We start from the raw sequence: 10,489 nt of genomic DNA, 5'->3' as shown, positions 1-10,489 counted from the left end.
GGTAAAGTAGGCTCAATTTTGTACGTACATTGGCTGTTCCCGTCATCATCATATAATTGTCCTTGCTCTTTCTTTCTAGGGTTCCTAGAGGTGGGCATGTCTACCCTCGTTAAGCTTCATATATATATAATAGCTATTAGCTAGCTCCCGAGTTGATCTGCCCTACCTCTCTCTCTTCTCTCTGAAAGGTTGCTATCAAGCTCACCAACTGCACCCACGTGAAGTGTCTTTAATAATGAGTTGTGCCTAATCAGTATATATCTCCACACTTTAACAGCTCTAATGCCTACCCATGACCTCTTTTTCGTATGCCTTCACTCCCAATACAATCACAGTACCACCTCTGATCTCCAAGCTACCTGCAGTAAGCTTGCTGCACCACACTTCACTTTTTGCAATAAAAGTTCAAGCCGAAAGGAAAGTTTTTGTCATCAGCAAAACCCTATTTCCGAATCGAATCTCTCTTGATTTTCTTCCCTAGTGTCGTATACTTACCCAAAAGGCAAAAACAGTGTTCTTCAATCTTCAACATCATCACCCACTTCCGATCATTAGTTCTGTAGCAAATCCAGTATTTTTTTTTTGTAGGTACTTTATAAGATTAACCCTATTTCAACCTCTGCCCTAGCATCTCAGTTATAGCTAGGCAAATTGACCGTTTCCTCATCTAGCGTTTTGTTTATTTTGTTCAAGCACTAATTGAATCTCGTTCTCAATTACACATCACCTATCTCCAAAACCTAATTAGACATATCCTAGAGGCCATGTTTCCTCGTAGCAGCAGCGATCAGAGCCCTTTTATATACACAAGCCCGTCTATTCTGGAGAAGCCCTTCGCGAATGATGAAAAGACTAGCTCAGGACAGGATCAAGAGCATCCCTCGTCTTATTCACACTTGTCCGCACCTTTTTTTGAGGATGATGAACTATTTTTTAGTCACTTTCTTTCACAACAGAAGCTCTTTGTTTGTAGCAATTCTCAAGTTGTGACTGAAAATAGTGTTGCGGCTAAAGACAAGGCAGCGGATAAACGAAAGGAGGCGTGTAGCAACACTGTGGCCGAGCAGATTCCTTCGAAAAGAAAATTTCCAAACAAGAAAAGTATTGGTGGTGCAAAACCGACGGGTCCCAGGAAGAGAACAGGGAAGAAGGACAGGCACAGCAAGATCTGTACAGCTCAAGGACCTAGAGACCGTAGAATGAGGTTGTCCCTTCAGATTGCGCGCAAATTCTTTGATCTTCAAGACATGTTAGGCTTTGACAAAGCTAGCAAAACCATTGAGTGGCTATTTTCAAAGTCGAGGACGGCAATCACTGAACTAACAGAGAGCATCTCACACGTGAAGCAAACTTGCAGTGACGGTGCCAAGAGTGTATCAGTTACATCCGATAGTGAAGTGGTTTCAGAAAATGTGGAGATTGGGAGTGATGGAGACCAAAGGGGTTTTTGTGCCGATGTGGAATCTTTCAACCGCATGGCCACAGAGAGAACAAACAGAAAATTACATATAGTTGCAAGGGATTCCAGGAACCAGGCAAGAGCAAGAGCGAGGGAGAGAACAAGGAAAAAAATGATGATCAGGGGCCATGAGGTATCAACAGAAATATCTGTAGGCCCAAACCCTAATAGCAATTTGGTACAGTTATGTTCTTCTAGCCCCCTTGAAACTGGTGATCAGGAATCATATATCCCCAGCCAACACATGAAATCTTCTCTAAAAATGGTAGCTGAAGTTGAAGAACGTTGCAGTCACTTGCTCGGACATCAAATCGATTCTGTATGCATTAGTGAGAATTTTCTGGGCATTGTTAATGGTGCACCAACATCATCTAATTTGGTTTTGAATGATTCACGCAATGATCTGGCAGCCTTGAGTGGGGGGGATACCGAGGAAGATTTTCCCGGATTTCCGGTAAATCTTAGCAGCAACAGCAATAACAACGCTAATATGCAGTCTTTTTGCTGCACGACGAGTACAAACACGAAGTCATCCACTGGAAATGTCCAATTGAGAATCCCTTGTGCCATGGGTACCTCAAAATCCCATGAATTGAAGCATACTTCGATTTTCATGACCACCTACAATACCCAAGAGCAGATGCTTAATTCAATTTTCAGGAGCACCCCAAACATCCAAGATCAAAACCGTAGTTCCATTTTCTTTACCTCTTTGAACACTCAACGGCAAAACCCTAGTACAAGCTTTTTGGCGACCTCAACTAATAATTGTTTGCAGTCTCATTTTCTAGGGAACGAGTTCTCTTGATTTCCTTCAATGGGTGACAAGAATTGCGGTTTATCCTGATCATGAGGTGCTGCTATATTTCAGAGCATGAAGAAAACACAATTAAAGGTGTGTACCAACTACTGTTATATATACAGATATGTTCTATTGAATAGTTTGAATTCGATCAGTACTGGTGAATTAACTATGTATGAAATTGCGTTGGGAGTTACATCTTGTCAAACATCACTGTATTCATGAATTGTCTCGACATTTGATCATTTTAATCTTTGATCAATATGATATATATATAAATATATATATATATATATATATATAATTAATGTTGTGATGACAGCTATTCCATATTAACTGGCCTGAATCAAATGTGATAACAATTTAGGCCAGGTAATTATATTATCTCTCGTTTTTTGTAAACAGCATTGATCCACATGGGCCTGGCTAGAAGTTTGTTAAAATTAAGTGAATAAAGAAGCTAGTTTTTCCATCTTAGCTACGTATCAATTAGTTTTCAAAACATTTATTTTAATTACATCTCTTTCTAAATCTTTCTTTAGTTCTATATTTAAATATCTTGATCTTTGTTCCTTCATTACACAATCGTACGTACTTTTTAAAATTTGTCTTTTCCTAATTAGTAGTACTACCAGTACTAGTAGTACGTAATTATTTCACAAATTCATCTGTTGACGATCTGAATATAAATCATATTTTGGAATTTATTCAATTTTCTTAATGGTCATATTTAGTACTATCTATCTTTTCTGATCAATGATACATTTTTCAAAAAAAATATTATTTTCCCAAGGATATATTATTAAAAAAAAAGTCATATTTCTTTTCCCCAAAATGTGGTAAATATTTATAGTATATAAATCTAGTCTTTGCCTTTCGTATAAGGGAAATTAGTGATCAGACATGTGTGTGTATATATATATATATATAGGAGATAGCTTGCTTAGATATAGGAAACAGGGTTCCCAATTTGCTGTTGCATTGGGAGCGATCATGTAGTGCTGCAATGTATATTTGTTAATGCTCGATCTAGCCCGAGTTAGGGAAACTAAAGATAGAGAGATCTTCAACTAGGCTATATATATACATATATATATATATATTTACGTAGTAAGTGAGTCTTTGATAAAATTAATTAAGAGGCTTTCCAATGGCAACAATGACTAGAATATATCGAAAAGAGAAGTGTTTCTTTTTTTTCCTGAGTTATCGGCTATGGATCAGGATCATGTACCTTTGATCTCTGCTGTAGCGAGTTGACAGCAAGTTTGCGTGATGATCAGTGACCGAGAGACTGAGTGGAGAAAAAGCTTCTCCAATATGCAGCAGTAGTACTTAATTCATACCTGTCGAGAAGTAGCTAATTAGAAGTCCAACGTACACCTTGTACAAGATTATTAATTAATTCCCTTTGATTAAGAGGAAAACAATAATAATGGTGCTGATCAGTATGATTTGGTCTTGCCGGCATGCATATATGCACCAAACGATCGAGGTGGGCATCATGCATAATTTATTCATGTTGATGTTCTTTGGATCACTTCGCTGATATCCATGTAATACAGCCACTGCATGTAAACTTTACACCTCAAATCTTGTAGTATTATTTTCTAAAAATGTACATGGAAATACAATCATGGATTACTTTCAATAAGCTCTTTAAAAATTAAGAAAAACGATTGAAAAGTTAACATTGGATCATCACCCCAAGGCCGGATTGTTGGTTTGACCATATATTTTGTGCTTTTAAGTTATAACTCATTTATTTTATGAACGTGTTTGAATTTGTCGACGAGTTACAAAATATTATTTATATTATATTGTGGTTGGAGAACCATCCCGTGCATTAATGATGATCTCCTCAATAGGAAGGGGAAATCACGAGCATTACTCATCTATAGCTAGCTGTCACCAACCACTACAACTCGTTTTTTCTCTTTTTGGAACCCTTCTGTTAATTTTATCCTTCGTTGGAATTAATGTTGCTTCAGATGAATGTGTACGTACGTGTAATCATGAGGAGTTGATTGCCCATTTACCAACCTCTGAGTTTAGTCATGTCCGAACGCCATAATTTGCACGCAACCCATGCATTTAGGAGATTTTTGTTTTTTATATAATATTTAGGCCAATGAGTTACTGCATGCATGCAAGCTGCACGCAAATAGGGTATGAATTAAGTTCTTTTTTCAGCATCTGAATTTGAACCTGTATTATAAAACCATTATCTTTATTCATTAATTCATGATCTCTATAACATGTCATTCACATGCTGTTTCCCCTTAATTTTGTAAGAATTTATTATGCATCAGCCTAATCACTCTCACATCTTACATCTATAACTTTTTCATAAAGTGTGAGGAGGTTTTTCATAAGATATGAGGGTATTTTTTATAGAGTGTGAGATGTGAGGTGGTGAATAGTAACTGCTGAGAAAATTTTTTCAATTTTGTATGACCAGCGCGCATCAAATATTATTTATATGCTTGCCTTTAACAAGAAATTACGGCCAGAAGAGGCAGAGAGAAGGAAATCATGCGTGCAGTTTTCTAAAGTGTAAATTAAAAAAAAGCCCCTAGCATCCATTCAACAAAACGTGACTGAAATGTCAACTAGATACCTAAATTCGGTGCTGAATTTGTGAAAAGTGTACTAACAAGTCTATAACACGCAGTTAACTTATGTTAATCTATGTGCACGCCCCATTGCCACTAAGAACAGGAATGTTGCTCAAAAAGATCGAAAAAAAAAAAAAAAAACTGGTGGCCGTTTCATGATTCTTCAAAACTGTCGGTAAAAAATGAGTTGCTCTCACTTAACTTCTCCTCTACATGCCTCCGCAACGTAATACAGCACTCTGGGACCATGATCATGAAGGCTTATATTCATCCCCCAGCAAGAAAGCCATATGCAGCAGAGCTGCATTAATTTTCCTTCTCTTGGATTCTAACCCCAAATGTCTCTTTGTGGACATGGAAGACCCAGATGAACTAGAGAAGATTGAAGCTGCATTGATCAATGCTCGCTTATCCTTCCTAGCTAATTTTGTCAAACATGGAAGAAAACTTCACATGGGCTGGACTAGATGCATCTTCTTCAGATGGTGGAAGCAGTCGTATGCCAAGGCCCCTCTAGCTTTTCCTTCGAATAGCCTCTTCTTCAGGGACTCTCTTCTTTTGATTCTGAGAAAATCAGAAAGTGAGGGAACAACTTTATCTGCTTGAAGATGAAGAGCTAATATAGGCTCAGTAACATACCCTAAGTTGTGCCCGAAGAGCCTTGTTGAGGGCGTAGTCATCTGAATGCCTGGCATCAGATACTCGCTGGAGGCGGACTAGCACTGGCTCAGCTTCTTTCTTCTTTTGCAAATCTTCTTCCTGATGTTCAAGACAATAAAATGGATCTGATAGTTTACCCCGTTCTGGCAAAAGGAAAACTGTGTTAAGATTTTGCTTAAAAACATCACAACATAATAATAGGGGCCCAACTATCACATTTAAAATAACTAATCCCTTGTCTCTGCATCAACATTTTAAAAGCTGCTTCTTGGCCACCAAGGAAAACACGAGTGCATCTCAAAAGATTTTATAAAATGCAATTGACTCGATCACTTATTTCCACCTGACAATCCCCCTCCCCACCCCCAAAAAAAAAAAAAAAAACCCAAAAAAAAGGGTTAAAAAAAAGTCCAAACCAACCTTCATCTGCAGGGAGTGCAAAGGTCACTGCAAACTCCTCGGTCTTTCGCTGGGCCCCACTGATAATCACATACACAATTTTTTGGATCTGTCTGAATAACAATCTCATGTCTACATGTAACATGCAGACTTCATTGTAGAGCTCCATATCTGTAATATTCAATAAGATGTTCACTGTCAATTGAAAATATTGTGGGAGGAAACACCAAAAACTAGAAAAATCTACAACTAACTATCGTCATGATCAGTTCTCACAGTGACCATATGGTAGTGAAAAACCAATTCGCAATCACAAATAAACTCATTCATTGAGATATATATATATATATATATATATATATATATATATATTCATAGTCCCCTTTGCATTTGCATATCAGACTGGAGAATTAATCAGAAATCAATTGCAAAAGATACCTTTGTAGAATAATAATTTCCCACTTGCTTTTTATTCGCATTGAGCCTTACACCCTTTGCAATCATAGAATTGCAGCCACCACACCATACATTAAAGGGCATCTCAAAACTGAAAGCAAGGCAAAAACAATTAAGAGTTGGCAATCGAAGAAAGGGAAAAAAAATCCATAGAGAAGAAAAAATAAAAAATCGAGTGTTCCAAAAGAAGTGGAAATGGGGAAAAAACAGATCTAGAGAAAAGCCCGATTTGATACAGAAAGGCATAAGCCTAGAAAGGCCTGCAAAGAAATATGGTGGCAGGTGAAACTTTTGTTGTCAACCTCTAGCTTCATTCAGAGGTTAAAACTAAAAAAGACCAGCAAAGAGAAGTGGTTGGCAAGCAAGACCGTAGTAGCCGAAGTAATTGTGCAGTAGCTAATGTGCTGGGCACTAGGAAGTTCTCCTTTTCCATTGCTATACAAAATTTACAAGGCATACAATCAGAGACTTAAAAGAATGTGAGTGATGATGCATTACCTTATAATCAAAATGCCTTCGTCTATTTTCCTCGCCCTCTCTCTCAACGCATGCTGACCGTGAAACTTGTTCAAGGAACACTCAAAGAAGAGGAGTTGTGAGAATTTAAAGTGCTGATGCATCATCATAAGCTATTCCAAGTATATCAAACAACATTGAAGTATACCTGGCTTGGGGTCCATTCTGGAGGATAGTAAAATTTATCTGCTCTAGCAGCTGCAAGTGAAGACTGTGGAAATCCAATCAAAGTAACTTTAGCGCATTCAATGACTATATAAGGGATGCTTTGGAGAAAACACACTTAAGAAACAACAAAGGATCATTTGAAGTCCAATGAATAATGAATAATTTCTAATATTGCATTTCCAGTTCGTACGGGGATTATAAGATCTCAGAGCTTCGCTCAAAGCAACAAAGAGGAACTGCAAAAACTCTACAAGATGCCACTAATTCAATCTTTTTAGGTATATTGCATCATTGTAAGATAATTCTCAACAATAATTCCCAAATGAACCTGATGCCGAAACTATGAAACGGTTGAAATTATTTTCAATTAACCCCAATCACGTGTCGCTGATATTTAAAGGATAAAAAAAACTGAGCGCCCCAAAACCATAACCCCAAGTGAAATCATTATCATAATCCTAACAAAATTCTCTGACTATCTTCAGTAGCAAGTAACGAAATTTGAATCACAGTTACAATAGCGATTCCTCAGAGATTCTTTCCCGCCGCCATCCGAAATCTAATTAATCCGGATCATACCGGCTAGTCCCTTTTTTTCTTTAGAGAAAAACCATAAAAGCCATCAAATCGTTAAGTTAAATAACAAATAATATTAAAAAGCTGAAAGAACCCGACCAAAGAAATTTTAAAGCAAAGGCTATACATAAAGGAAACACGTCTGATTTCGACGTCCAGGGGGGCATTGGATATAAATAAAAACCCTAACAAATATAGTGATAAGAAAACTTATAAGAAACACTACTTGCAGAAGAAAAACAGAGAAAACTCAAACAATAAACCTAGATTATTAGTCGTAATAAAATTAAATAGGGATTTTTCGTACCATCTTCTTGATCTTCTTCTTCCTTTCTTTCTTCTTCGAATTGGAATTCGGAATGAAAAATCGGATCGGAAAGAGTGAGGCTATGATTTGACTGTACAATGGAACGGTGTCGTAGAACTATGTATAAAATTTTATCCTGGGGCCTACCGTTCCGTGTCGGCCGAGAGGCAGAGCAAGTGTCATTGGGTCGGATCGAGTGGGGAATACGAAAAGCCCATCTACTGATAAGAGGTCCACTTTATTTAGGCTACGTTAGAGCCCTCACCACCTTATTTGAAGTCGTTACAATTTAATAATTTCTAACTTTTATTTTTGGCCGGCCAAAAAAGTCAACGTAAAGGGTATATCTTATATTTCTAATATTATATAATATTAAAATTCTATACATCACACTATTATATTATTTTTATTTAATTATATAAGATGTGATACATTTATCACTATTAAATAATTTTTACATAGTAGAATGAAAATGAGATGAGAGTATTATGTATAAATGGCGCAAAACATATCTCATATCTATGACCCACTCAGAATGACTTGTTTGCCTAATCAAATCCATAGTTTTACCATATGAAAAAGTCTGGGGAGCAGCCCCTATTTGCATCAGCCAGATCACACACATGACGTGGCCTAAACAAATTTACCAATTTCTCCCTAAGTCCCCGAACCCCATCTCAGTCTCTCTCCATCTCACCACGTACCTCTCCCCCTGTATCTCAGTCACCCTCCATCTCTACCCTAACCCCTCCCCCTCCATCTCAAACTTATCGATTTAATAAATAATAAATAATAATAAAAAAATTATCTTCCCATCGCCATGGCCGGAGCTCACTACCTCTTCATCTCTCTCTCTCTAAAACTCGAAGTGAAAAAATGAGTATTTGAAACCCAAGATTCTATATTTTTATTTTTATTTTTTCTTTTGGTCTCCCTTTGTCTGTTCCTCGTGGTTGAAGCGAGGAATCCAATGTCGTATTGAATCCGTGAAGGTCTAGTTTGGTCGACGAGGAAGCCCATACTAGCAAGACTTCGTAGGTGAGGAAGAAAAATACACCTTTTTTTTTTTTTTGGCTTTCTTCTTTTTGTCACGGGACTAGTGATAAGATTTTTACATATGGTGAACTTATTCTTTTACTCCTGAATTTGCTTAGTCTGATTGTTTGTAATTTTTTTTTTTTTCATCATCTTGGTTTTGTGTTAATTTCTGAGTGATTCTAGTGATTTGTTTTTTTGCCCATATTGTGTTTGATGGAATGATTACTTCACCAAATGGACTTCCTTGGCTTTTATTTTTTTTTATGAATAGCTTCCTAGGCATTCAATGAAACTAAATGATAGTTTCTGGTTTGCATATATGACAATTCATATTGTTTTAGAAATAGCTCAACGCATATCTAATTGGTCAACATCTCATTCTTAAATTATTGATATTTTTCTTCCCTCTTGTATTCAGTACTTTGATGGGTGGCAAACTCAATTTTCAGCAGGTACCTGGGTATGCCTACTCTTATGTTTTAACTATATAAGAACTAATGAATGCTTGAGATGGTGAGATTTTTGTTAATACTCTAAAAATGATTCATTACTTTCCATTTATTTATAACACTATTAAATTTAATTGACTAATGAGATCAATCAGTTGAGGAGCTAGTTGATTTATTAAAATCGGTTGACTCAATTGTTGGTGGTATGTATAATTGGATATCACTGCATGCTATTTGGTTTCCCATGATAATATGAGGCCACTATATTCCAGATGGCAGAGGATGATAATATGACAATTTGCATATATGACTTTCAAAGCTTATATCACTTCTGTATTGTCTTGTTGATTATGGTCATGTTCTCAACGTAATGCTACCAACTAGTCCTTGCAAAATGTGGTATATAGAGGCTGTGGATTTAGTTTCCACCAAACATCAAACATAATAATAATAATTATGATAATAATTACCGTTAATCAAAATATTGCACTAATTTTTGCACATCCTTTGAAAACAGAGTAGTCTGATCTTAGGTTATTGAGACCTTGAGAAATATATGTGATTGTTTGGTTTCTGTTTTGAAGCTATTGGCATTTTATTAGTGACGATTTTGACGATTTAATCTGTCTCTAAAACTTCCTCCAATTTTATTCATTAGGTATTTTTGCTAAGAAGATGAGAGATAGGGGTTTGTGGCAACTTGGGCAATCATTAACCCGTCGGCTTTCATGGTGGTTGTTGGCTTTCCAAGGTGGCAGCGGATTGGTGTCTCTAGCTGGACAACCTTGGCCTGTGTTGGACATGGAAGGCGGTACAAGTTTGGTTTGTGGGGCCTATTAGTTTAATATAGAAGTACTCGATCAGTTTGTGGGGTCTGTTAGTTTAAAAAGCTTGATTGGAGGAGATGATCAATTAGGAGGAGACCAGACGTTACCTCCCTGAACATCAACATCTTCTGCATATATTGAAGTACTGGATTGGCTTGGAGGAAGAGGAGCACCAATTGGTTGTGACCTTTGTAATGACCTTTATATGAAAAGT

At 36.9% G+C, this 10,489-nt stretch overlaps 2 protein-coding genes across 2 annotated transcripts; one reads left to right on the top strand and one right to left on the bottom strand.

Moving 5' to 3' along the window:
* Positions 1-212: 212 nt before the first annotated feature.
* LOC121243946 (transcription factor TCP12-like) lies at positions 213-2,507 on the top strand. Its single transcript, XM_041142005.1, has one exon. It carries the CDS (start codon positions 765-767, stop codon positions 2,265-2,267), a length of 1,503 nt encoding a protein of 500 aa, XP_040997939.1. The 5' UTR covers positions 213-764; the 3' UTR covers positions 2,268-2,507.
* A 2,569-nt stretch (positions 2,508-5,076) lies between these two features.
* Positions 5,077-8,060, bottom strand: LOC121244973 (coiled-coil domain-containing protein 130-like). The gene is given in 8 exon segments (XM_041143230.1): positions 5,077-5,682; positions 5,960-6,033; positions 6,035-6,078; positions 6,080-6,109; positions 6,377-6,485; positions 6,893-6,972; positions 7,059-7,121; positions 7,962-8,060. Coding segments are annotated over 8 exon segments (579 nt in total). The 5' UTR covers positions 7,965-8,060; the 3' UTR covers positions 5,077-5,506.
* Between the last annotated feature and the right edge of the window lie 2,429 nt (positions 8,061-10,489).

Source organism: Juglans microcarpa x Juglans regia, chromosome 8S (assembly GCF_004785595.1).
Source record: "Juglans microcarpa x Juglans regia isolate MS1-56 chromosome 8S, Jm3101_v1.0, whole genome shotgun sequence".
NCBI lineage: Eukaryota > Viridiplantae > Streptophyta > Magnoliopsida > Fagales > Juglandaceae > Juglans > Juglans microcarpa x Juglans regia.
This window is presented reverse-complemented; position numbering and strand designations above follow the sequence as displayed.